The sequence below is a fragment of the Melopsittacus undulatus genome, chromosome 5, assembly GCF_012275295.1.
Source record: "Melopsittacus undulatus isolate bMelUnd1 chromosome 5, bMelUnd1.mat.Z, whole genome shotgun sequence".
NCBI lineage: Eukaryota > Metazoa > Chordata > Aves > Psittaciformes > Psittaculidae > Melopsittacus > Melopsittacus undulatus.
Window position 1 is genome coordinate 666,376 of NC_047531.1, and position 27,696 is coordinate 694,071.

Below are 27,696 nucleotides of genomic sequence, written 5' to 3' on the forward strand. Positions count from 1 at the left end.
CCCCTCCCGGCGCGGCTGCGCGGCCGCTGACCTTCAGCGGGGCTGTGGTGAAGGCGCCGCCATGTTCACCCGGGGGGCTGCGGTCGCGCTTTACCAGCCGCAATGGTAACGGGAGGGGATGCGGGTTGTGAAGGGCTTTATGGGGACGTGGGGTGCGTCCCGGTGGTGGTTGTGGTGATGGGGGCGGCCTTGGGGGGTGAGCGGTGAGGCTTCCCCTGGGTGGGGTGGTGGGGTTGGCCCTGAGGTGTCTGTGGGCTCCGGTATGGCGGGGGGAGCGGGGGCAGTGAGGGTAATGGCGAACGGGCCCCTCAGTGACCTGCTGGCCACGGGGGTTCCGTCCCCAGCCGCAGCTCTGCGGCTTCGTGTGTGACAGTGTGCAATGAGACCCTGCTTTTGTCGGGGAATGCTGTATCCGTATCTGCTTCCTTTTAATCGTTAAGAAACCCGGTTCATTTACCCTTTTGATGCCCTGTTGCCTGGCCCTCGTTTACACTGGGCTTGAGGCAGTAGTAATGCACTAGATGTAGAAGGTGAGCAGAAGGATGGAAGCCATGTGTGCAATGCACGGTTTAGAGCAGCTTGTCACTGCTATAGATGCTTTCTAAGAAGCAGCAGCTCTAAAGGTTTCATCCCTCTGGAAGGCCTCTGCCCTTGGCAGGGGTTGGTTTGCTGCAGAACCAGTGAACTATCCTAATATCTCCCCTATTCATTTTCAGGGGCCAAGTCAGGAATATGGCAACTCTGAAAGACAGTGAGTACTGGTTTTGTGTGCTTCTGAGAGAGGGGAAGTGTTGCAGGAAAGCCCTAAGTTAACATACAAATTACCTGTTGGATAAATTCATTGTGATACACTATAATGTTGATCCGTGAGCATGTCTTGTATTGAGCAAATGTCCTTCAGAAGAGGCATTGCTCTAAAAGGTTTAGCACTGATTGAAGTGACATTTCAGCAAACAGTATCGTTTCACACAAACGAACCTTTTTGTTCACAAAATAACCTTGTCTTCTATGCTAAACCAGATTCTGGTCACCCTTAACAATTAGGTTTTTTTATGTTTATTTGCTTGACCTTTTAAACAGCATTTGAAGGAAAAAAAAGATTGACTGAATGGTTCTGCTTTGATAATACTTCATTTAGCTGTTCTTCATAGGTTCTTTTACAGGGAGGTTGCCTTGGAATTGTGCTTGTCTGTAGAACACCTGTTTTACTTTCTTTTTTGCATCAGGATTTGTGTGAGTGTCATTTTGTCAGTCTAAGCAGAGGAAGAAGTGTATTCTGAATCCTCATACTGTGGGGTCTTGTTTGTTTGTTTCCTGTCCTTGTCATCTGAGAAAAAGATGACAGTGCTCCTCAAATGATACATGTGTGAAACAGGTAGAAGTGGAAGCAAAGAGAACAGTAAATAGATTTCATGTTGGGCTAGCTATTAAATAACTGTTATGTCTGGAAGAAAAACGTATCTATTATAAAGATGCATTTGGGTTAGCCAGATGACTACTCTTACAGCTTTCTTACTGTAAATACTAAGGTCTTTATTGAGGTTTATTTGTGCATTGTTTATTTACTTTTTCTTCTATGAGGAACTTGGCAAGATACTTTTGAATGGTGATTGCTAGCATTTGATTGCTTGGCTGTGATGTCCTTATACCCAGTATAAGTATAGCCCATGACCTTCAACTCTAACCTTGTAGTTACCAGGCGTTTGAAGTCCATCAAGAACATTCAGAAAATTACAAAGTCCATGAAGATGGTTTCTGCAGCAAAATACGCAAGAGCTGAGAGGGAGCTGAAGCCTGCCAGGATCTATGGAATGGGAGCATTGGGTGAGAGAAGACTCTGGTGATATGGGAGCAGAAGGTTTTCATGGGGGTGATGAAAGGCCTAGACTTTTTTAACCTTTCAGTAGTTTTTTTCCCAAAAGTATTTGCATCTCTAGGCCACCCTAAGCAGTCCTTACAAGTAGTTAACAGAAAGTGATTTTTAAGAGTTCTAATGTGAAATTCATAGAATAATAGAATCAACCAGGTTGGAGAAGCCCTTTAAACTCTTCAAGTCCAACTATTCCCCAGCACTGCCAAAGCCACCACTAACCCATAGCACAGAGGGCCTCATCTCCACAGTGTGTGAACACTTGCAGGGATGGTGACGCCAGCACTGCTCTGGGCAGCCTATTCTAATGCCTGAGCACCCTGTAGGGCAGGAATTGTTCCTCAGCTCCATCTAAACCTCCCCTGGTACAGCCTGAAGCCATTTTCTCTTGTCCCATCCCTTGTTTCTTGGGAGAAGAGACCAGATTCCTCCTGACTCTTTCCTTCTTGCACATAATTGTGGAGGGCGATAAGGTCCCCCTGAGCCTTCTCTTCTCCAGACTGAACCCCCCATGTCCCTCAGCCATTCCCCATCTCTCCTGTGCTCCAGGCCCTGGCTCTGCTCTAGCACCTCAATGTCTCTAGTAGTGAGGAGCCCAGAAATGAACACAGGATTCGAAGTGCAGCCTCGCCAGTGCCCAGCACAGGAGGACAGTCACTGCCCTGTTGCTGGCCATACCACTGCTGATACAGGCCAGGATGCCATTGGCCTTCTTGGCTGCCTGGACACAAGCTGCTCATGTTCAGCCCTGTCAGTCAGCATCCCCAGGTCCTTTTCCACCAAGCAGCTCTCCAGCCACTCTTCTCCAAGCATTATTAACTCATCCCCAAATCATGATGATTTCTGCTTGTTTTTGACTTTGTATGGTTACTTGGTTGGTTTTGTCACTTGTTAGAGCACCACAGCTCAGAATATCTGGCTTGCTGCTATCTATTAATGGAATTAATATCTCTGTACTACTCACAGCCACTGTCAGGCCTTCTTGTGATCCCTGGCACTGCACATGCTTCTGATGCACTGGTCTTAACACAGTGACCTTAACTAAGACATGACATGGGTTGTGTGATACCCGATCAGAAACATGTCTGGTTTTGAACTCTCACCTCTGGTCAGGTAATGTGCAAATCTGAATGATTGTGAGGGAGATAAAATTCATCTGGCTGAGATTTGGAACCCCTTTAGAAATTGTTTTAATTAGAGTAAGTCAAAGGTGTTTTGCTGTGATCTATTTGCTTCTTGGCACCCTTAAAAACTTAACCATCTCTTTTTTCTAGCTCTCTATGAGAAAGCAGAAATAAAGGCACCTGAGGACAAGAAGAAGCATCTCCTTATTGGTGTGTCCTCTGACCGAGGCCTGTGTGGTGCTATCCATACATCTATTGCTAAAACCTTGAAGAATGAGATTACCAACCTCTCAAACGCAGGAAAAGAAGTTATGGTGGTTGGAGTTGGTGATAAGATTAGAGGCCTCCTTCAGAGGTAAAAAGGATGGGTCCCAAACCCCCAAAAAAGTTTGGTTTGGTGGTTTTATTTGTATTCTGTGGTGGAAATGTCAAGACTTCTTAGAAAGCTGTGTGGCATTCAGAGGAGATAATATTTAATGGAAGTAAGTCTTGCTACCACATGTTGTACATTAGAGCATCCACTTGCTTCTAAGACAGATCTGATGTTCCTGCAGGACACATGGCAATTACTTCCTGCTGACATTCAAAGAGGTGGGACGGAGACCTCCAAGCTTTGGAGATGCCTCAGCCATTGCATTGGAGCTTTTAAACTCTGGCTATGAATTTGATGAGGGCTCTGTCATCTACAATCGGTTCAGGTAAGATTAAATTGGGACTGAACTGGAAAAACATTGGGTAGAAGGCTTCAGAGAGCACATTGGCCTGATGAAGTAATATGAAAACTGGCTGACTTGTCATGTTTATTTCTTGAGTGAGTGCTTGTTGTGTGTGAAGAGCTGTTGGTTGTTGTTTTGTGATAGCTAGGATTGGAATTCTCTTTTTCCATTACATTTACAGTCAGCATGTTATATCGATGTTGTTTCTGAGATCTCTTCATCAGGATTATCACAGAACTTTGTGGAACTGGGGGGCCAGAAGCTGCCTCTCCTGATGTGATTTTAAGCTCTCCATTTAGAGTCAGTTGAACTGAAGATGCTGTTTTTATCCAGGTCTGTCATCTCCTACAAGACCGATGAAAAACCAATCTTCTCCTTTGAAACAGTTGCTGGTTCTGGTAAGTAGTGAACTAGAAACCAGCAGTTAAGTGATAAATCACAGAGAGAGTACTCTGAACATGGGAATACAGTATTAATAATTGGTATTAACAATATGGTGTGTGTAATGGGTATAGTATTAATAATACAATGCATGTAGCATAAGTTGAACAAATTGTGTTTTCTTGGCAGCCCAAAACTGACTTACCAAGGTGCTGTGAGGTTAAAATGAAAGGTAGTAATCTTAGTTTGAGATTCTTTCTCAAGCAAGAATTGTGCATATGCAGAACTCTGCCGGTTCCAGTGTTTTCAGCACTGTAGTGACTTTGCACTAACTCAGTAAAACACCCCAAAATGTTTCTACAGCATTGCGTGGGGAGATTAAACATAACGTGTCAGTCATGTATTTGGCCTTGGTCAGAATCTGGTTTTCTGAGTATTAAACTAAATTAAACCACATAAGATACTTAACAAAAATTTTAACAGCAAAGAGAATATGAAAGTCCACAGAATGTGTGGAGAAAATCCCTCTGGATTGCCTGAAGTAGGGAAACAGGCTGGCCTAGCAGCCTTTTGCACAGTGTTATATTGTTTTGCTAGAAGTAGCATATCTCGGCTTTCTCTCAGTCTGCTTTTTCCTATTTTACAGAAAGCTTAAGTATCTATGATGATATTGATGCTGATGTGTTGAGAAACTACCAGGAATTTACACTAGCAAATATTCTCTACTACTCCCTGAAAGAATCCACCACCAGCGAGCAGAGTGCTAGGATGACTGCTATGGACAATGCTAGCAAGAATGCTTGTAAGTCCACTTGATGGGTCTCCCACGACTTCAGTAGTTTCACTTGAGAGTACTGACCTCCTTTTGTGTCATTCTTTGCTTCCAAAATAGTAAGAAATTAGCTGGTTTCTTCTCTCAGTTCCATTTTGAGTCAGTCCTTTAGCCAGCATCCTTGTAGGCCCCCTTCAGATACTGGAAGCTGCTCTGAGGTCTCCACACAGCTTCTCTTCTCCAGGCTGAACAGTACCAATGTTCTCAACCTGTTTCCATATGGGAGGTGCTCCAGCCCTGATCATCCTTGTGGCTTCCTCTAGACTTGCTCCAACAGCTCTGTGTCCTTCTCACAAGTGTTCCTTGGAAGGTGTCCAGGCTGGGTGCAGCATGGTGTATGCATTCGGTATTAGTGGGAGACAGCTTTTAATGTGGCATGCTGTGAGATTTCAGCTTTAATAAGGGCAGTGTTGCCTGAAGGACACTCATGACCAAGCGGAGCTGGTGTGATGAGCAGTTTTGCTGTCTGGAACTGTACATGTGGCTCTCTGCTGACAGCCTTATCTTGACAGAGAAGTGATATCTTCTGTGTTTAAAAGAAAAACACATGCAGAAATAACACTTCAGAAAGGTGTTTCCTTTTGCCAGAGCCACAGTAACTTGAAGGAAATCCCAATGTAGTTAATTTAAAGGCAAATAATGTATACTTCTGTTATGTTAAAATAAGCTGAGTCATACCATGGTGTTTACTATCCATCAGATATCCTTCAGATGTTTAACTCTGATGTTTCAAGCCAAATTACCAAGTTTCTAAATTGAGTGTTATCTATAGGTGAAAAAATGCAAAGTGCAGTAAGCCTCTTCAGTGCCTTCATGGATTTACAAGACTACTTCATACACCTTCTCCCTGTCTGTATTTGAATACTTACTGCATGCTCAAATCCCAATCTTGGTTTTTCCTAGCTGAAATGATCGACAAACTGACCTTGACTTTCAACCGTACTCGCCAAGCCGTCATTACCAAGGAGCTTATTGAGATCATCTCTGGTGCTGCTGCTCTGTGAGTACATGTGGAAATGTAAAACAGGAGTGGCTGCAGCATCATGGAATGTGTGTGTGTGTGTGTCCTGCTTCAGGCAGGTGAACAGGGAAGGTTAGGGCATGCAGGTCGCAACACTGAAGGGAAGGCAATCCATGGCATGAGTCTTGAGTTTTCTAGCTTGTGCAGTTCTACTAACAAGTGTGAAGTTTGGCAGGCTTGGTTTGGCCAGATGAAGTTTAAAATACTGGTAGAATAGATCTTTAGCCTCAACATACACCCTTGTTTCAACATAAAATCATAGAATTGGGTTCCAAGGGTTGGAAAGGACCTCAAGATCATCCAGTTCCAACCCTTCTGCCATGGGCAGGGACACCTTACACTGGATCCTGTCACCCAAAAGCTCTGTCCAACCTGGCCTTGAACACTGCCAGGGATGGAGCATTTGCCACTTCTTTGGGCAGCCTGTGCCAGTGCCTCCCCACCCTCACAGTAAAGAACTTCTTCCTTATATCCAACCTGAACTTCCCCTGTTTCAGTTTGAACCCATCACCTCTTGTCCTATCGCTCCCTGATGAATAGTCCCTCTCCAGCATCCTTGTAGCCCCATTCAGATACTGGAAGGCTGCTATGAGATCTCCACGCAGCCTTCTCTTCTCTAGGCTGAACAGCCCCAACTTTCTCAGCCTGTCTTCATATGGGAGGTGCTCCAGCCAGTGTTTGTTCTTCCTTTTTGGCTCTCAGTGAATTTCCCCCTCCACCTGGACTTCATTCTACTTTTCCCAGCAGAGTTGGGTGGGGGAGAGCAACGTGGGTAACTGAAACTTTGCATTTTAGCTCAATCAGCCTGTGGCGGTGTTCAGAGGCAGAGAGTTCAGGGGTGAGATTGGAAGGAGGAGGGAATTCAAGAGTCTCTTGCTACAAAATGTGTATTTTATACTTTTAAGCTCAATATTTTGCTTATTTCCCTGAGAAAAGCTTTGTGACTGTGTGTACCGCAGGTTACAAACCTGTGGGCTTGGCCCACAAGTTGTAACCACATCTGTCCAATGTGTATGACATGTTAGAGTTGATCTGTGCTGTATCTAGATGCAAATATATGTGTTAATGCCCTGCCTGTTTACAAAATGCCTACAATACCTACAATGGAATACTGACCATGCAGCAGTTAGATGCTGTATTGTGCTCCTCACAATACATATGTGGTCATAAATGTATCGTTTTGCCTGAATTTGCATGAGTTGCTTCCTAACTTGCTTGTTCTGTTTTCTCTCATAATACCATAACCAGGGATTAATCGGAAAAACAAAGCGGTTCAGCCAAATCCAAGAGGTAAAGTGACAAAATAGACTGTGTTTTAGATCAGCACAGAAAATCCCCAAGTCAAATGAGGAAGCTGCAATTCAGTGGTGTTGTGTGGGTCAGCCAAACTTCTCTTCCCAAAGAGCTGGGAAGGCTCCTGCTGCCACTTTGAACCTGAACAAGAAGTTCTGAAGCATCAGTAATCTTAAGCAATACACTTCCATGATACCACATCGTTTGACAGGATTTTCTGTGCTGGTTTTATGTCTTTCTGGTTAGTTTTCAGTTACTTTTTTTAATGTTTTTATAGTGCCCTGACATTATGCAATGACTTCAAAATGTCTCTGTATAAAAACCTGAGCAGGTTCCTGAAGTTAAAATAAGCATATTCCAAATTTAAAACTTAAGGGGAAAAATTACTTGATAAAGAATTGGGGGAAGGTGGAAAGAATATTAATGAAGTATTCAGATTGGAGAAGATAAAAGTATTAAGTGATTGAATAAATGGAAGGAGTTTAATTTGCTTCCACTTTCCTTACAGGTGAAGAAGAGCTTTTCTGAGCACATGGTTTAACCTGCCCGTGTCTGTGGTAATGAAACTGCTCTTATTTTGTGAAGAAATGGGAAAGCCCCAGAAATCTGTAAATTCTTACAATAAACCACCTACATGAGACAAAATCCTCTTGGCTGTTCGTGGAGCAAACATTCTTGGTGTCTAAGTCTGGGTTTGATGGAGGTGTGCATTGAAACTTCCTTTCTAAAGGCTGTGCTCTTTATTTTGTAATGTACCTGGCATGTAAAACATGTAAGTGGGTGTTTCTTTGGAAGAGTAGTGCTCACCCACCTTCACCTCATGCTAAGTGTTGGTTAGTTATGCACATAGTATTGTGTGCTGGAGGAGACAGGAATAACCTCTGCTTCAGGCAGTTGGAACACTGGTGTTTCTCTCTAGTTTCAATACCCCATTACTACCATTTCTAGATGTTCATGTTCTCAAGTGAACAGATCTGATGCTATGAGTCATCTCAGTGTTTAGAATACATCTCCTCCAGAACAGCCTCTCATTTCCCTGAATCCCACCCCAGGATACTCGCACTGCTTCCCTTATTCATATGTACAAATGCTGCAGGGTATCACCAAGACATCACTTTGGTAAGCCAACAAGTTGCCTCTAAGGAAACTCATTACCCAAGTTCAGTATGTAACTGGTTTCTAGACCAGCTGACTGAAGTCCAACTTAGTCCAGTAGCAGCCTGAGGAAGGAAGTGGCTGCTTACACCTGCCTCTGTGGTACATTTATAGAGTCACAGGCCCTTTTGAATTGGAAGAGACCTTAAAGTTCATCCAGTCCCAATCCCCTGGGACACTTTCTACTAGAGCAGGTTGCTCCAAGCTCCATCCAACCTGGCCTTGAACACTGCCAGGGATGGGGCCAGGGTCTCCAGGAGCCTTCTCCAGGCTGAACAAGCCCAGCTCTCTCAGCCTGTCTCCGTAGCAGAGGTGTTCCAGCCATGAAGCATTCCAACAGGTAAACGTCCTTATGCTTGGAGTCCCAGAGCTGGGCACAGGACAGCAAGGAGAGTCTCGTCAGAGCAGTGTAGAGGGAAGGAATCCCTTCCCTCAACCTACTGCTCACGCTCTGGGGATGCAGCCCAGGATATGGTTGGTTTCTGAGCTCAGATGCACACTGCTGGGCCATGGGGAGCTTTTCATTAACCAACATCTCCCAAGTCTTTCTCCCCATGAATGCTTTAAATCCAGTCTCGTCCAGCCTGTAGTTGTGCTTGGAATTGCCCTAACCCATGTGCGGGACCTTGCATTTGGCCTTGTTGAACTTCATGAGGCTGCACAGTTCCAACTCTCCAGCCTGTCCAGGTCCCTCTGGATCCTGTCCCTTCTCTCCAGCGTATCAACCAAGCCACACAGCTCGGTGTTGTCAGCAAACTTGCTGACAGTGCACTCAATCCCACTGTCATGTCATTGATGAACAGTGCTGGTCCCAACATGAACCCCTGAGGGACACAACCTGTCACCAGTCTCCATCTGCACACCGAGCTCTTGACCACTATCCTCTGGGTATGACCACCCAACTAATTCCTCATCCACCAAAGTCCAACCATCAAATTAATGTCTTCAATTTAGAAAGAAGGAACCCCATTTCTGAGATGGGAAAGGTGATGCCAGTTCAAACCTGCCCAAAGCTTCCCTATGGACTGAAGGGAGCAAGTAAAGAGCATCCACCTGCCCTGACCAACAACAGGACTGGTCATGGCTCCAGCTCCCTTCTCTACAGGTTTCAAACCTGAGATGTGACTGATAGAACAGACAGCGCTGTTTACTGACTAATCAGCACAGTACTGATAGTCTAAGAAATCAAAGAGCTAATTTGTGAACTAATTCACTTCTAACAATAGGCTGCTATTATTTACACTTCTGTCCTTCACACCCTGATTAGTTACACAGAATAGCCATTGCAGAGCCAGCACTAAGAGCCCTGCTGCTCCTCATTCTAACTCCCACACCACTCCCTAACCATTATCCTTGTTTCTGGATCCTCCCTTTTGCCACCATAGTCACCTTTTCTCTGCTTGTTTTTTGTTTGTTTTTTTCCCCCAAATGAACAATTCACCCATAAACACTTTATCATTGCCAATTTTGCTATACCTGTAGCCACCAACACAAGAGGGACCTGGAGCTGATGGAGTGAGTGTAGAGCAGGCCATGGAGGTGCTGCAAGGGCTGGAGCAGCTCTGGCTGAGTAAGCTGAGCTGGGGCAGCCTGGACAAGAGAAGGCTCCTGAAGGGGAGACCTGAGAGCAGCTCCAGTGCCTAAAGGGGCTGCAGGAAAGCTGGAGAGGGGCTTTGGACAAGGGATGTAGGGACAGGCCAAGGGGAATGGCTTGAACCTGCCCAAGAGAGGGGAGACTGAGCTGAGCTCTGAGGCAGAAGCTGTTCCCTGGGAGGGTGCTGAGGCGCTGGCACAGGGTGCCCAGAGAAGCTGTGGCTGCCCCATCCCTGGCAGTGCTCAAGGCCAGGTTGGACACAGGGGCTTGGAGCAGCTGCTCCAGTGGAAGGGGTTGGAGCTGGAGGAGCTTTAAGGTCCCTTCCAACACAAACCAGTCTGGGCTTCAGATTCCAGTTCCTCACAGCATAATCCTTAACTTCCACCTCACACAGCTGGCTGCTCCACAACAAACCTGAGGCAGCATTTGCTGTATATGACATATATGGAACACACGTGGTAAGGCCATATAGTGATGCAGGAGGACCCAAAAAGCCCCAAAACACCATCTGCAGACTGAAAAGCGACCAAATGTCAGCATTAGCAGAGGAGTGATTAAAAGGCTTCACCTAAAGCCTCAATGTGAGGTCTCAGCAGTGAATGGTACCTGTGGGCTCGCAGATGCCGCAGTTCAGCGGACCCCAGCGCTGCTGGGGCTGACATCTGCCTCCTGCACCCGTCAGAAAGGGGAAGGAGAGACCCACGCTCCAACAGCGCCTCCATAAACGCCTTTAACCGGTACATCCCTGCTCGCCATCCCCGCTGTGTGTTCAAACACTGCGCCCAAGGCAGCGCCTCACGGGGCCGCGGGGAAGCCCAGCCCAGGGCCGCAGCCTGCAGCGCCCCGGAAGCCCTCCCGGCCCCAGCCTCACCTCCCACCGCTGCTGCCAGAGAACACCCGGTTTCGGTGTTCACGGACGGGGCCGGTTCATGGACGGGGCCGGTTCTTCCTCACCACCGGTACCGGTATCACCACAGCCCCATCGATGCGCTCGGCGCTCCGCATCCCGCTCGATGCGCTCGGCGCTGGAGCGTTGCGGCCTGTGGCGGGCGGCGGGGCGGTGCGACGGCGCCAAGATGGCGGCGGCGGCGGGCCGTCCGTGAGGCAGCCGCGGCCCTCCGGGCCCAGGGCGGGCGGTGGGCCCGGACCGCACCGAGCCGAGCCGGCATGTGCGAGACCTACTCGTGGTGGCTGCTGCGGGTGTCGGTGGCGCAGATCTGCCAGGCCCTCGGCTGGGATTCCGTGCAGGTCTCGGCCTGCGACCTCCTCACCGATGTGCTGCAGCGGTACCTGCAGGGGCTGGGCCGGGGCTGCCACCGCTACTGCGAGCTCTGTGAGTGGGGACAGCGGCTGTGGGGCTGGGGGAGGCGGTTGTGGGGAGCCGGTTGTGGGGCTGTGTCTGAGGGAAGCGAGCTCTGTAGGTGCCATCCATAAGGCTCTGCTGTAAGGGGAGGTTATGGGGAGGAGGGCTTTGGGGTCTCACTGTGGAGAGCAGCTGTGAGGTGTAGGACATGTACATGGAGGTGTGGGCTGTGGGGCAGTGTTGTATGTGGAGGCGGGCTGTGGGGCAGCTCTGTGCGGGGAAGTGGTCTGAGGTGGAGATGTGGGTATGGGGAGTGGGAGAACCCAAGCGGGGGCATGTAGAGAGGTGGGATGTGGGGCAGTGGATGTGAGGGGTAGATGGGGGAGATGAGGTTGTGAGTCAGTGTAAGGGGCCGTGGGGAGGTGGGCTGTGGGGACGAGGAAGGGGAATTGGGCTGTGGAGCAGTGTGGAGGACAGAGAGGATGGGAAGGGGAGGCATGGGGCAGTGCTGGTGCATGGGGGCCCTGCTGTGAGGGAGAGATGAGCTGTGGGGCAGTGGGTCTGGGGAGATGGGGCTGCTGCTTCCCTTTCTCTGTCTGTAGCCTGCAGAGTACCAGGGTGCATGTGTACAGGAGGGCAGAGGGGGCTCTTGGCCCTGCTGCTGGGGCTGTAGTGTTCTGGATATGGGAGGGGAGTGTACTAGGTGGGGAGAAGGGGTAGCCAGCCCCTTTGCATGCATGGGAGGATGTGCTGCTGCTGCTGTGTGGTCCTGGCTTACTTCTGGGTGATAGTCTGTGTCCTGGGGAGGGTGTGGGGCTGGAAGTATAGGATCCACAGTGTTGGTACAAGGGTAGGTGCTGAGGCTGTAGGGCACAAGGGTTGGGCTGTACAGGGTGACAGGGCAGGGAGGTGTTAACCTCATGGCTGGGATTGTGCTGTGTGTGTCTGGGGTGTGTGTAAGCAGTGAAGAGATGGAGCTGCAGTGCATGGGGTCTGAGAGGGGTACTTGGGGAAGGGGAGTCACCTCCGTGGGGAGAGATGTGGCTGGAAATGCTATTATTGGAGTGTTCTGGGTTAGGTATTTATACCCATATATGCACATGTATGTGTAAGGGGGGTGGTTTGTGGGGCTGGAGGTGCCTGTGTGTAAGGGGAGGTGTGGGGCTTTAGTGCTGGGGTGGGGATGCACATGTACTGTGCTCTGTGGGGTCAGGGATGTATGTGCAGAGGGATGACATGGGGCTGTGGTGCCTAGTGTCAGGTATACATGTGTGTGGGGTTGGGCAGAGGGCTGTGGTCAGGGATTGATGTGTACCAGGTCAGTATGGGATCTGTGTAAGGCTGGGGATTGTGTGTACAGGGGGAAGTGCTAGTACCATGGGGCTGGGAACATGGAATCACAGAATCATAGAATAGTTGAAAGGACCTGAAAGATCATAAACGTTGAAAGAAAGGACCTGAAGATCATAAACGTGCATAAAAGGGGATGTGGATCTGCAGTGTGTGAAGTCAGGGATGCTCTAGAGTGTATTTTGGAAGAGGTAGAGCTGTAATTTACAGGATGTGGGAGGGTGATGGGGCTGCATGCAGGAGGTGTGGAGTATGTGGATGCAGAACGGGAGGGATGGGGGATCAGGCATAAGGTGTAAGTGTCCTTGTGTGGATGCAGTGGAAGAGGTTTGGCTGGATACACTGTGCAGAAGGAGCTGGGAGTGATGCTCAAGGTCTCACTGGGTTTGGGATGAGGCTGAGCTGGGATGGGAGCGTGGAAGTGGAATGAGTTTACTTGAAGTGGGAGAAGAGAGGTCTGGGAGTCAATGTGAGGATGGCTGGCTGGGTCACATAGGAGTGTGTGTGTTTGGGGGGGGATGGCAAAGGGGCAGCAGATGTCACTGCTGGGCATGGCAGTATGGCAGAGGATGAAGTTGTGTGTCCCTTGGGTTGCCTGCATCCCTGCAGTGGAGGTGCTGAGGGGGGTGGATGGCCTGCTGGTACCTGCAGATATGGGGTGTCCAGTTGCTGGCTGGGTCAGGGAATAGGATGGTGGTGGGGGTCTGCTGGGTGTGGGGATGTCAGGAAGGGGGTGCTGCTGTCCTGTCGGGTCAGGGAAGGTGTGGGGAAGTGGCAGTGTCAGAGAAGAGAGAGTCTGTCAGGGTCATTGCTAGGTCTGGATACAGTGGGATGAGGGAGCAAGGCTCAGACTGTCAGTGTGGCTGGGGGATCGTGGGTCTGTGTGTGGAGGCTTTTGCTGCCCTGAATGTGGGACAGGAAGTGTGTAACATGGGGAGGACATCAGCGATGTGTGTGCAGTTCTGGTGTCCTCAACGTAAGAAGGACTTGGAGCTGTTGGAACAAGTCCAGAGGAGGTCACGAGGATGATCAGGGGCTGGAGCACCTCCCATGTGAAGACGGGCTGGGAAAGCTGGGGCTGTTCAGCCTGGAGAAGAGAAGCTGAGAAGAGTGTGAGGGACTGTGAAGGGATCTACATCTACAAGGATGCTGGAGAGGAACTCTTCATCAGGGGTTGTAGTGATAGGACGGAGGGGTGGTGGGTTCAAACTGAAAGAGAGGAAGTTCAGGTTAAATATAAGGCAGAAGTTCTTCCCTGTGAAGGGTGCTGAGGCGCTGGCACAGGGTGTCCAGAGAAGCTGTGGCTGCCCCATCCCTGGCAGTGTTCAAGGCCACGTTGGATGAAGCCTTGGGTGATATGGTTTAGTGTGAGGTGTCCCTGCCCATGGCAGGGGCTGGAACTGGATGATCTTAAGCTCCTTTCCAGCCTGAACCATTCTGTGATTCTGTAGGGCTGCCAGCACTGCTGCTGGGTCTGTGTTTGGGGGGAGATAAAGGAAAGGGGATGCACATAGTGGAGAAGCAGGGGAGAGTGGGGGTGTAGGCTGTGTGTGCACAGAGAAACGTGGCTGGTTGTGCCTCCTGTGTCAAGAGGACACATTCCCCCTTCCTTTTGGGGTGCTGTGGGGTTGTGGACTGCTCCTGTGTCAAGTGTCTGAGTGCACTAGTAGAGAGGGGCGTCCTGGAGAGCCCCTGGGTGGCTGGGTCTGCAGCAGGGAAGGTGTTTAGAGGAAGCAGGGGTTGGAGTTGGGGTGGAGAATGGGATTGCTCACCTGAAGTGCTGGGTGAGGAGGAGGTGACACACTGGTGGTGGACTGCTGTAGATGTTCAGAGAATGCACTGGGGACTGCAGGAGGTGATGGGAGAGGTACCAGGGCTGTCAGTGGAAAAGTCTGGCAGCAGTTCTGCCCATGCTGAGGTAGCTGTGCTCTCAAAAGTGTCGGTCACAGATGAGTACCAGAGGAGTGCTGCTGTCAACCAGTGGTGGATGCAGCCTCAAGGCCAGAGAGACTGTTAAAGCCAGAGCTGTCAGCTTCCTCTGCAGAAGTGAGCTTGGAGTGTGTGGAGCAAAGATTGGCACAGGAGTACCTGAAGGTGCTGCTGCTTGTGGTCATACCCTTTCTCTGAAGCAGGAGTTCTCAATGCTGTGGTGATCTCTGATAAAGCCATGATGACCTGGATGTACCTGATACCTGGACCTGCCTCTGCTTCAGCAGTTCAGGAAGAATTGGGTGGAACTGATCTTAGGAAGGACTGGCACAGGGTGCCCAGAGAAGCTGTGGCTGCCCCATCCCTGGCAGTGCTCAAGGCCAGGTTGGACACAGGGGCTTGGAGCAGCTGCTCCAGTGGAAGGGGTCCCTGCCTATGGCAGGGGATTGGAACTGGATGAGCTTTAAGCTCCCCTCCAACACAAACCAGTTTGGATCACAGTCTTTTTATTCTTTTTCCCTTTTTCACGGAGGAGAAGTGGGATGTGCTGTTTCCATGCCAGTGACATGGTATTTTTTGTGTTACCTCTCTTAAAATGATTCCTGTATTTCTTTCTTTAAAAGGCTTGTAAAAAGATATCTTAATACTCAGCTGCTGTCTCCCTGCTTCATGAGAATTGTTTCCTTTTGCTCCTCAAATAAGTTCCTGTCCAAACCCAGCTCTGGATGAATGAGCTGAATTTTGCCATGGTTTTGCATAAGTAGAATTAATTAAATTCCAATTGTAGCATCTTTATTGTGAGTGTGTTATCTCAGAGTCAAACCAGTGGGGTTTGAGTTAGCAGAGTTGTCAGCTGGAGGGACATAATCTTTGTATTTGAAACTGAATGGATTTACTCTTGACGTATTCGAGCCCTAGTGGTATTGCTCTGAAAAGCATGTCATTGCCATTCCCACATCTCTTCAGCTGCAAAGGGAAAGGATGCTTTTCCCAGCTGTGTTAGATCTTTGTTCCAGCTGTTACATCCCATTAGGAGAGCTACAGTCAAGATTTTCATTACTTTTCTGCTCTTGTTTCTTTGCATTTGCAGGAGCTGTAGTTGATGGCAGCTTCAGTGCCTGCAAAGGGAAGGCAGAAGGATTTGCAAAGCGGGTTTGAGATGTGTTTGATGCCGTGAAATGCTTCTGAATACTGGAGGGGGTGGAGGAGAGAGTGAACTTACAAGGGAGAAAATAAGGGGTTTCCTGTTCAAGTACACCATATTATGCTGCAAAGCTTCTAAAAGGAAGCCTATTCAATGCGCTGTACACTTCACACATGGTTCTAGCCCAAGATTTAAACAGTATATATGAAAACCAATCTTGGAGTGTGTCATTAAGGTATTGAACTACACAACAGACTGGGGTTGTATGGTTTCTGAGAGCAGTGTTCCACGTTTCTGTTGTTTGTTTTAATCAAGAGGGGAAAAGGGGAAAGTTCTGTACTGCTTGGGTTTGCACTCACATTTCACTTGGTTTGATAGAGGTGGTGGCACAGATGCTGCTTTGGGTTAAGTGCTCTGGATTTTCTTTGTCTATGTTGGAGTTTTTCACATTGGTGAAGAAAACCCAGTCTCTGCTTCATTCTCTATGAATTTAGTGACTGCAGCTTGGATTGGTTATAGACATGCAGAGTATGTTGTGTTTTGCTTCTTAACTTGGCACATCCAGGGAGAGAGTTCAGTTTCCAGGATATTTAGGTGGGTGCTGCAGTTCGTGGGAGGGATGAGAAGGGAAGTCATGGTTTGTAGCCCCTAAAACCCTGATTTTTCTATTACATTGTTTTAAAAGACAACCAGGTAGCAGCTACTTCACTGTAATCGCTGAGGGCACCTGGGCGTTATTTCAGCATGGAATTCAGGACAAATTTAGTTATCTGCTGCTAAAACTAGAAGTGTAATCATAGAATCACAGACTGTTTTGAGTTGGAAAGGACCTTAAGATCATCTTAACATGGAAGAGACCCATAAGGGTCATTGAGTCCAGCTCTGTGCTCCTTGCAGGACTATTTAGAAGTTATTTATATATATAGATATAAAATGAAGCTATACACCATATGATATTAAATATAGACAATATTAAATAATACATTAAATTGATATTATTCATGCAACCGCATTTCTGTTGAAAAGGCAGGTTCTAGTCTGGCAATCACAACATTGTAGCTGGAAGTGAAAATGAGGAGGTAGAGTTGGCTCCAAACCTGCTGGCGTGTCACTGTACCATCTCCTGTAAAAGGAGACTTCATTCTAGCAAATACTTGTTTGGAGAATGCAAACAGCAAACAGGATTTTGGCTGGGAATTACCATAGTGGAGAGAATTGACCTGGTGTCAACCAAATGTTTCAAAGTATTAAACTTTGATCAGTTTAAATGCACTGGTTCCTGATCCTGATCCTGAATGACTTGTAACAAGTATCTATGTGGAACCCATAACATTTTTTATAAGAAGCATATCTCTGTATGTCCCGATAACCTTATATTTTGATGGATTTAAGTAATTTACTGTATACTGGCTACCAGTAAAGAAGGATAACTTGTTTTTTTGCTTGACATTTATGTGGCTGCTGGAAAAAGAAGCAGACTGAGCAGCAATAGCAGGAAGGTGCTTTTGCCTGACTGGCAACTCCTTTAACGGGATCCTTTTTCCCCATCCAAGTGCAAGACATATATCATAGAATCATAGCATGGTTTGTATTGAAAGGGACGTTAAAGCTCCTCCAGCTCCAACCCCTGCCACGGGCAGGGACCCCTTCCACTGGAGCAGCTGCTCCAAGCCCCTGTGTCCAACCTGGCCTTGAACACTGCCAGGGATGGGGCAGCCACAGCTTCTCTGGGCACCCTGTGCCAGAGCTTCAGCACCCTCACAGGGTGCTGCCTTATATGTAATCTAAATCCACCTTCTGTCAGGTTCAAGCCATTCCCCTTGGCCTGTCCCTACAGGCTCTTGTCCAAAGCCCCTCTTCATGTTTCCTGCAGCCCCTTTAGTTACTGGAAGACTTACTAAATAATCTGTTGTGTAGCTTCTGACTGTTCCTGTGATTGCTGGATGGAAGCAATGTATTGGCTGCTTGAAAGATTTATCCTGGAGTAACTACTCTGTGTATTTATACAGAGTATTTACTATGTGACAGGGTTATGGGATGTGCCAGAGCACCAGGAATCTGATAGAGCCTGTAGTAAAAATATTGGGAACTACACCTATTAATTTTCTGATTAAAAGGAAGTTTAAAACCCCCTCTTTTATAGCAGACATGAGGGTGATGCTGAGCTATTTATAATAGATGTTAAATGTTGCATGGGCTGTGACTCACTAACTTAATGTATTTATTAGAGTTATAGCTGCTCCCTTTATAAACCCCAGCATGAAGGGAGAAGCTCTTCTGTTCTGCACTGACTTGTTACATTCTCACTGATTGAAGCAGACTTTGGGCCAGGAAGGGGGAGAAGATGGGGTGAGTTTGGCAAAAGTAAACCAGCTATTCCTGAGGCTGGATTTGGGGAAAATAAGATCCATTTTCCATAACTCCCACATTCACAGTTCCTGTGGATGATGTGAGCATTGAGCAGCTTCTTTGCTGGAGGAATTATTAGGACTCTTGCAAAAATAACTGGGTTTTAGCTGCCTCTGAATATTCATCTTCCCTACAAACCAGAAGCAAGTTTTTCTTGCAAGAGAGGGATCTGTTTTCCCTTGTGGACACTAGATGTATGTGGAGGTGATGCTGAGCACCAGGGTTGGAGGGCTGGATAACTTTCCATCCAAGTCCTCAGCTCTGTGTGGGTTCTGGTTTTTGTTTAGTAATGATAAGTGCTACAACACACTCCTTTCTACAAGTGCTTCATAAGAACACATGGCAGAGGAGCAACTACTAAGTGTAACTAAAGCATGGAAATATTTAAGCAACTGTATGTAAAAACCAACTATGTTTGTTAGAAAGCAAAAGGTGACCAAAAACCTTCTGAAGATTCCATTTTCCTGTTTCTGATTTTGGGATCCATTTCTGCATAGAGATTCCTCCTCACTCAGTGTTTGTTCTCATGCATAGGGAAGCTGAGAGTATTGTAACTTCATGGTCATTCCCACAGGTTCCTGGTGAGCTGTTTTAAGACCGAATGGTCCTGGTATAACTCTGTTGTTTGTAACTCCATCAGTTTTGGGGCACAATTCCCATTCAGGGAGCAAAAACGGCTTAAAAGCTGTTAAAAGCTTAAAAAGCTTAAAAGCTGCTCCTTAGTTTGCTGTTTGCAGGGTAAGGAAGAGAGTTATAACTTGGTGGATGAACTATTCCCACCTCCTTCCATCCCTTCCCAATCCTGGACAGCAGGTATTTGAAGTGTTGTGCTCCAGGGGACAACAGAAGGCTGGAAACTAAAAGCTCCGTGTGACATTGGGAATGTCACTGAAAGGATTCAGTATCTGAACTTTTAAACTGAGGATAGCACAGAGACCTGAAGAATATTGAGACAAGTTCAGGGTGCACAAATTCAACCTGTTTTTCGTTCTTATGGCATGGTTTCCCTACAGAACAAAGCTTAAGACTAACTGAAAGACCAGGAGAGTGTGTTAGGTGTTCGTCAGCATTCTCTTTCATGTGTCTGGCTTCTGCTATATTAGTTGAATATATTAGCTGCTATATATTAAGTTGATTTTTATTCAGTCAGTGAGAGAAGAGGAATGCTGAACTAATCAAATAGAAGTATAAAGCCTTTATTTGATGAATCACATGAAATTACATTTAATACATTTTTGTGCTGTGTATGTTACCAATTGATAGCTTTTGATTTAAATATAGATAGGAGTACAGACCTGAAACGTTTTTGGTATGCTCTTATTATTGGGGACACTGTAACCCATCAGTCTTTCATCCCTCTGACAGTTGCAGGGTTAAGAATTGTTTAGCTTTGAATCAACCTTATGACTTGTCATTGTCTCTTTGGAGGCAAATGTCAAAGATACAGGAAAATGGAATCCTCAGAAGATTTTTGGTCACCTTTTGCTTTCTAACAAACATAGTTGGTTTTTATATATGGTTGCTGAAATATTTCCATGCTTTAGTTACACTCAGTAGTTGCTTCTCTGCCATGTGTTCTTATGAAGCTCTTGTAGGAGGGAGTTGTAGCATTTATCACTTACTGCTCACATCAGTACACGTTCTAAAAGATGACACGCAGATCTAGGTAAAGACCTTTCCTATTGCAGTGATAAACTGGACTGAGCTTTTCATGCTGAATATATGACGGTGCTGGTGTCAACAAACGTGGACAGAGCAAGGTACTTGAAACATCTTCACTGAGCCCTGCTCACTGGGAAGGTGATGTGGTGCATCTTGCAGTCCTGTGCGCCTGGTTGTCTGCAGCATTCCCCAGGGAAAAGTAGACAGAAGCAGGGAATGTGTCAGTGCCTGTCGATACGCTTTCTGTGTCCAGGCAGTGCTCACCTGGGAATGAGTGCTGTGGAGCTGTTGGAGCAGCTCTGCTTTGGAGCCAGGCTGAGGGAGCTGGGCTGGTTCACCCTGCAGAAGGGAAGGCTCCTTAGGGTAGACCTTAGAGCAGCTCCAGTGCCTGAAGGGGCTGCAGGAAAGCTGGAGAGGGGCTTGGGACAAGGGCCTGTAGGGACAGGCCAAGGGGAATGGCTTGAACCTGCCCAAGAGAGGGGAGACTGAGCTGAGCTCTGAGGCAGAAGCTGTTCCCTGTGAGGGTGCTGAGGCGCTGGCACAGGGTGCCCAGAGAAGCTGTGGCTGCCCCATCCCTGGCAGTGCTCAAGGCCAGGTTGGACACAGGGGCTTGGAGCAGCTGCTCCAGTGGAAGGGGTCCCTGCCCGTGGCAGGGGTTGGAGCTGGAGGAGCTTTAGGCTCCCTTGCAACATAAACCATTCTATGAATCCCTCTCCGTCCTGCAAGCAGCACAGCCAGTGATTTCAGAAGTGTTCAGGGAATAAATATGCTCTACTCCTGGGCTTGTTGGAAAGCTTTCCTCGAGTTTTGTTTTTAGCTGGCTGTCAAACCTAGTGTCTGTTAAGTCTTGACACCTTCTGGTTCAGTAAGTTCAAAGGTATATTTGTAGTCTGAAGAGCAGCTAGAAGTGACAAAGCAAAATTCCTTCACTGTGTCAGTTCTCTAAATCTAACTTTTTAAAGGATGAAACAGTCTGTTGTCTGTCTAATCACAGAATGGTTTGGGTTGGAAAGGACGTTAAGATCACCTAGGACCAACCCCCTGCCACTGGCAGGGATGCCTCACTCTAGATCATGTTGCCCAAGGCTCTGTCCAGCCTGGCCTTGAACACAGCCAGGGATGGAGCGTTCACAACTTCTCTGGGCACCCTGTGCCAGCGCCTCCCCACCCTCACAGTAAAGAACTTCTTCCTTGTATCTAACCTGAACTTCCCCTGTTTAATAACTATAATGTTAATATGTTATATGTATTAAGTTTAATAACAATAATGGTCTCATAACTAAAGTTGTAATATCCCCCTTTGGTTATGTTAATTCAAGTCTCCACACTTCTCTGCCCCTGGAGTCTGCAGGGGAAACTGGCATTACATTTGTACTAGATACTATAGACACAGAAAAAATGTCCTTGTTTCAGTTCACAGTCTCAGTACAGATGGGTAAAAGGGGCGATAACTTGGTCTGATGTCCCTTTCAGCTGTGGAATTAAAACACAAGTGACTTGCCCAGAGTCACACAAGCGGCCAGTGTTACAGAGCTGAGAATCAAAGCCATAATCTGAGCATTACCCTTATCTTCACTGCAAGGCTAAGAAGAGAAATTCTAGAACAAAATTCTATTCTTTAAATATACCTGAAGGCAGAAGTTGGCTCAGGGCTTGAATTCATGCAGTGATGTGAGACCCAGCCAGCTCGACTGCAAGATAAACCAAGAAGAGATTAGGTTAAAGGACAAACAAAGGAGCATTCCCCCCTGTCCTCCGAAGCTGGAGCTTCACAATAGCGATTGTGTTCCTTCAGTAAGGACGGGCTGGGTTTCCTTAATGGCTTTTTAAAGGAAATCACAGCTTATCGTCGTGTAGGGATGTAATATCTTCATAAGCCAACTATAGAGAGTTTTAATAATTCACTATAATGTTATTGAATTAAAAAAAAAACATCATGTTTTGGGGTTTACAGCATCTTTTTTTGGTGTTATTTTTGTTATGAAGACTTAAGATGAGACTCGAAGTGGTGCCTTGGCACCAGAGCCAGGTTGTCTGGTTCTCCCTCTGGAGGCCTTCAGAGGGATATCCCTCTGTCAGGCCAGGGAAACTGAGGCACTTGGAGGACGTGTGCACTGCATAGTTTAAATCTCAGAGCCAAATTGCATATGTAGAACAAACTGCATCCTTTCATGGCGGTCTGATGGAATAAAGGTGCTGACAGCTTGGCCAGTGAGGTTTCACTGTGCTCTTTGTGAAGAAAAGAAGGGTTTTGCTGTAGAGTCAAACTTGAGTTGCACCCCAGGAAATCAGCACTTGAACTTTAGCATAAAATGTTCTCTCCTCATCAGACCACTACTTAATATTCCTCTGTTTCAACTGGGAGGTATATCTAACCGGGAGGTAAAGTGACTCATAGTAGATTCCATCTGGTGGAAAGATAGGACGTGAAGTATTTGTGTTATCAGGAGATACACCAGGTATCTTCGTGGGTTTTTTGCTACCCATAAACTACATTTGATTCAACAAAGTTAAGATGTTTCTAGGTTGAAAAAGAACGTTTGGTCTATTACATGCTGGTAAAAGGGCACCTTCTGCATAGTAAGGGCTTGTTTCATTCACTTTATGAAGTAGAAACCTATTTTAAGAGGTGTTGTACCGTGTTACTTGGCTGTTGCCAGGTAAAGCTGCTTGCTGCTCCCCCTGCTTGATTTGCTTCTTGAGGTGCAGTTCTTAATGATATGAATTGAATCAAAGTGATACGGATCAAAACAAAACACATATAAATGTGTTCTTAGCTTGGAATGTTGGATAGCCCAGCAAACAGGGAACGTGGTGGGACTCTGATCTCTGTTGCTGGCAGTGAGCTGTAACCTCTGAGCGTAGATCCGCAGGTCAAACGGTTTGAAACTGGATTTTTAATAGATGTTGTTCTGTTGTTGCTGTTTTTGTTGCAGATGGCCGCACTGATCCAATTTTGGATGATGTAAGTAATGCCTTCAAGCTTATGGGGGTTAACCTGCATGAGCTGGAAGATTACATCCACAATATCGAGCCTGTCACTTTTGCACATCAAATCCCTTCGTTCCCCGTCAGCAAGAACAATGTCCTGCAGTTTCCCCAGCCGGGAAGTAAGGATGCAGAAGAAAGGAAGGAGTACATCCCCGATTACCTGCCACCCATTGTCTCCTCTCAAGAAGGTGCGAAATCAATCCTTTGCTTTAAGCTTCGGGCCCTGTGTGTTTGTCTGTTTGTTCTGCATCCTCAAGCAGTTGGAGCTGTGCTGCCCCAGAGCAGTAGCTCAGGAAGGACCCGCTGGGTGTTACACAAGTGTGGTGTTTTACAACAGGGAGCAGTGCTGTGGCAAGGTTGTTTTCCACTCTTTCACTTCCTCCAACCATTTTACCATGGTGTAACAATACACCATCTTAATACACTTTTCTATATTGCATTTGAAATTTAAGGTTTTGGATGACAGTAGAATTGAATGCTTTTCACTGTTACGTATTAGCCCACCTCTTATGGATACTGCAAGAGCTTCAGTAATTTGGTAAAGGTAGAAGGAATGCCGATGAGACTGGCACAGTATTCCCAGCTCCTGACAGGTATTTCTTCTTCCTTCAAACAAATGTAACACACACAAAATCCCAATTAAAAAGAATTCAGATCTAAAATAAGGAAGAGTCATTTAGAGGCACAGTGCATTGCTTTCAGTCCTTGCTAATGCTGATTAGGGTTTCATCATTACTGGTTCAGCTGCTCTCCCTGTCCCACAGAGGCTGAGGATCACTGTAGTAGTGAAACCAACTTGCACAAGTGTTACAAGCTGCAGCTACCCTGGGAGTTTTAACAGTGGCACTGGAGAAAGCTAAATTTGTTCTGCTTTTCAGCTGCATGACACTTGACTGCTAATAAGATAAACCTTTAAAAATGGGACCTACTCTAACTTTCCCTTTGAATAGTGAACATCACACAGCTGTACTTTGTGGGGAAGTTTACAACATGTGAGCTTGTGGACCACAGACAAAATTCCAGAGAGAAGAACTTTGTTGTTCAGAAGGGTGTCATGAACAGGAGCAGTCCTCACAAGCTACTTATTTAATGGATAATGGATTTCGTGCTCTGTTATTCGTACTTTTCTGCTTTAAGAACTAAGTTCTTAATGTTTGCACATGGAAATACATGTAAAAGTTCTGCCCAGTGTGAAGATGAATGTAAACAACATTACCTTATTGAGTAGACAAAACCCGCGGCTGTGCAGCTGCAAATGTCACGCAGGGCAGTATTTCAGTTATTAGTAAGCTGAAGTAAGTGTATGTTCAGCCTTTTATATATCATGTTCAGCTAGACAGATGCAGTTCCTATGTGCTCCAGTTAAACTAAGGGAGATTATAGTTGGGGACTCTTATCTAAGGTGTAAATGTGTCAGACACGATGGTTTGGGTGTGTTCAGAACAAATATACTATTTCCAGTAACAGCGTGAGGACTTACCCTGGTGAGTATTTCAGAAGCTCTGTAGACCTGACTTTTCTCTTTAATTGCATAAAATACATAGTTATTTCATAGATCAATAGCATTTTAATGTCTTTTGCCGTAATATAACCCAGGAAGCGAAACTGCTGTTCAAAGCAGAAATCCTGCCTCGGATTGATAAAGAGATACTAAAACCTCCCTTTGTGAAGTTTGTTAAAAGGCTTGCTTTTCAATTCTAACAGTGAACTCTCTTCAACCAGGAAGAGACAAGCAAAATGGAAATATATGTAGACAACATTCATAAAGGAGAAATATAGAGGAGGAAGACACTGAGAAGTGAATAGGGATTTTAGCTACCCCATTTTGGCTACTTGTAGCACTTTAGTCGGATCTTTTTCAGGAGGCAGACACCGTTGTGTCAGAGAAATCCAGCATCTTTGAAGTGTAACAAGTTACCTGCAGTTTTGTGCCTGTTTATTTATTAACTTGGAAAATCATACTTTAAAAATACACAAGAAAGAGCAAATCCAAGAAGGCTCAAAGCGGCTGTAAAGGAATATCTGAATATGGGGAGTGAGAGTGTCGCAGGCTCAGTCTGCCGATACGTGACATACAAAGAGAAGCTAAAAATTGAAATGGGGACAGTTGTGCTGCTTTTTTTTCCTTGTATGTAACTTTTTATACTCTTTCTCTTGCAAGTTAGATCCAGGAGTTAGATTTTAGCAGTCCTTATAAATAATGTATGAATCCTTTTAACACCCGAAGTAAGAAGATATTATTGCCAAAGTTGGATGAGAACCAGGAAAACTTCTGATGCCTCAGGCTAGTGTATCAGAGAACCTATAGGCACAACCTCAGAAACATGAATACAGTATGTTTTTAATGGAAACTTAAAGCAAGCATTCAATACAACTGCTGAATGCAGGTTTCTTGGAGTTGATTTGAGATACTTAAGAGTTGAGGGTGTTTTTATTTTGAATTGAATAGTTTCTGAAAATGCTGTTTGTAATTTTAAGCCCTGTGTTGTTTTTTTGGAAGGGGTGAAGTGGATCAAGAGACTCTGTTGTGTGTGTTTGGTTGTATTTAACTTCAAGTAAAATGAAACAGAACAACTTAACTTTTGCAGATGAAGGGAAATGCATCGTAAAACCACTGAGGCAGTGCACAGGCTGTTTGAATAGCTCGCAGATCTTTACAGGGTCCAAAAACAATGTGCTGCTGCTAAGATTGTGCAGTCCATAAGATCTGAGTGCTTTGAGTAGGCAGTAAAGATAATTAGGCAGTAATGAAGGAAAGCGTCATGCACGTTACGATGTATAATGTAAATCCTTCAGTCACTTACAGAGCTGTCAGGACGACTTGTTCTGTCCCATTTTCTATCGAAGCCTAAAGCTCAGCTCGTGTTATGAATATTTATTTACTGATAGGATTCAGGAATCACTGGTGCTGATATATTTTAACAGTGGTGTAGGCATGAATGGTCTGAGGGTGTGAGCAGAACAAGGTTTATTGGGAGAGGTGATGTATTTTATATAATAGTATTTAATAATACCATTTAGAAGTATTACCTCTGGTGGCAGACTGACTTCATAGGTAATCTTATGAGGGTGCTTTAGTAAGAAAAAGCTGGGTTTGTTAACTGAAAAACCAAACCAGTGTTCAGTATGCACCATGACCAGTAGGTGTTGCTAAGTTCCTTCTCAAAAGCCCTCTAGTTCTGTGTCTGTAACTAACTTCTTTACACTTACTCTAGAGCTGGTGGTGTTGTGTTCGGAGTATACCCAGCAGCTTGTGTGATATCTCAGTTACCACTGCTCAATAAGAGCAAAAAAGCTCTCTCCAGCCTGACAGGAGCCATTCCCTTCATATATACTCAATAGTAAAAAATGCTGAAACAACTCTAAATGATTATTGAAGTTGGGGGGAAAGGGAAGAAGGCAAATAGGTTTTCTACATGTGTAATTCGTGTCGGTTGGAAGCTCAGTTGGGTGATACACATTGTGTTCCAACAAAGCAGAAACTGTTTTCTTGCTTTAAACAGAGATTCCAGTAACATGCACCAACCAAACGCTTGTGCTGTGAGGATCTACATGTATAATTCTATATTCTATAAAACAATCTGACTCACTATTGCCATGGCAAATGGTGGCTTTTTAGCAGGGTTTTTACAAAGGACACTGAAGAAATGATTTTATGCCAATGTATCATGATGTTCAGTGCTTGCCTATTTTTAATTAGCCTCCTTTTTGTTGTTTTGAGTTATTTTAGCACTGTTGTCACTAAGATGTCATGGTCAACTTGTAAGACAGATTAAAAAAGGAGGAAAAAATAAATTAGTTGCAAAACATGATGGTCATGCTTTATTTCTTGGGCTTTAGTGCAAAAGAACATGCATTTTGCAATAATACAGCAGCTTCATAGAATTTGTTGATTGCATTTGAAGCGGAGCAGTGCTGTGCTGAAACTAGGCCAGAGAGAAAGCCCAGATACTTTTCCATGGCTAATGATAATAATAGTAGTAATAAGAATAATAATCATCATAATAATCACTATTTCATTTTGTGATAATGTTGAGCTCTGCATCGTGATGCTTTAAGAACATGTATCATTCTTCTAAATATAGCTAAAACATAGCTAAAACAAAGTGTGAATCCTGCATGTGCCATAGTAACCTTATTTTTAAGCTTCCTAGGATGAATTTCTACCTGTGCTCACTGCCTTTTGTTATTACCTCATCCATAATAATAAGAGTTTATAAAAATAAGCACTTTTTGTCAACCGCTTTATTTTCCTGTCTTTCTGAAGTCCCAGGTAGTCGATCCCTGTTTCTCTAACCAGAAGACTGAAGAAAACAGGTTGCTGTTGTGCATGGAATGCTGTTTGTAGTCTATTATATTTTATTAGACACTCATTTCTCTCTTACAGCATATCTGTGCTAAGGTGCATAAGAAGGATAAGAGGGAGAAGACATAAGAGTCTTTTTGCAGTACTTGAGATTTATTTGTGGAGAGAAGGGCAGCTTTCAGAGTCAGGCTGCTTCCTGACTTCTTGCTTCATTTTTTCCTGTCTTCTGCTTCATACCACTTCACCCCTGCTTCATAAAGGTGCATCTCCTCTCCCTTGATGAGGAGCTGGAAACACACGTGATGTACTGGACATTAAGTTTTGTGGTCTTGCATTCCTGATGCCACGTGTTCAAGTGCTGGCAATGTATTTGTGATGATTGAGTCAGGACCAGTTCTTGGCACAATGTACACATCTGGATTTATTTGTAGCTTTCTCTGTCAGAACACTTTATTTCCCTGGCACATCAAAGCATAAAACTGTTGATTTCTTACAGTCCTGCCTTTTCCCATTTTTGCTGTTGATGTGATGGTTGGTTTTGGTGGGTAACAAGTCTTGCAGCCACCTGGAAGTGTGGAAACCCAGCTGTCAAACCATCTCAGAACATACATCGTTT

The 27,696-nt window shown here is 45.7% G+C and overlaps 2 protein-coding genes across 3 annotated transcripts in view; both read left to right on the forward strand.

Annotated features, from left to right (window-relative positions):
* The first annotated feature begins 9 nt into the window (after positions 1-9).
* ATP5F1C (ATP synthase F1 subunit gamma) lies at positions 10-7,882 on the forward strand. The gene is made up of 10 exons (XM_034063387.1): positions 10-105; positions 717-751; positions 1,693-1,824; positions 3,145-3,349; positions 3,549-3,692; positions 4,044-4,108; positions 4,738-4,893; positions 5,827-5,923; positions 7,193-7,234; positions 7,746-7,882. Exons 1-9 carry the CDS (start codon positions 62-64, stop codon positions 7,197-7,199), a joined length of 885 nt encoding a protein of 294 aa, XP_033919278.1. The 5' UTR covers positions 10-61; the 3' UTR covers positions 7,200-7,234; positions 7,746-7,882.
* Positions 7,883-11,057: 3,175 nt separating this feature from the next.
* The window catches only part of TAF3 (TATA-box binding protein associated factor 3), a 116,897-nt gene continuing 100,258 nt past the window's right edge, over positions 11,058-27,696 (forward strand). The window contains exons 1-2 of one of the 2 annotated variants that reach the window (XM_034063384.1): positions 11,058-11,319; positions 22,720-22,962. In XM_034063384.1, the coding sequence (XP_033919275.1) occupies positions 11,154-11,319; positions 22,720-22,962 (409 nt within the window). In that variant the 5' untranslated portion in view covers positions 11,058-11,153. Of the gene's footprint in view, positions 11,320-22,719; positions 22,963-27,696 lie in introns of those variants that run through there. The other variant, XM_034063386.1, reaches the window with a different exon arrangement.

Coding starts and splice junctions, on each gene's coding strand:
- ATP5F1C (XM_034063387.1), top strand. CDS start 62: ATGTTCACCCGGGGGGCTGCGGTCGCGCTTTACCAGCCGCAATG. Junction 1,825..3,144: donor CTATGGAATGGGAGCATTGG/GTGAGAGAAGAC, acceptor TCTTTTTTCTAG/CTCTCTATGAGAAAGCAGAA. Junction 4,894..5,826: donor CAATGCTAGCAAGAATGCTT/GTAAGTCCACTT, acceptor GGTTTTTCCTAG/CTGAAATGATCGACAAACTG.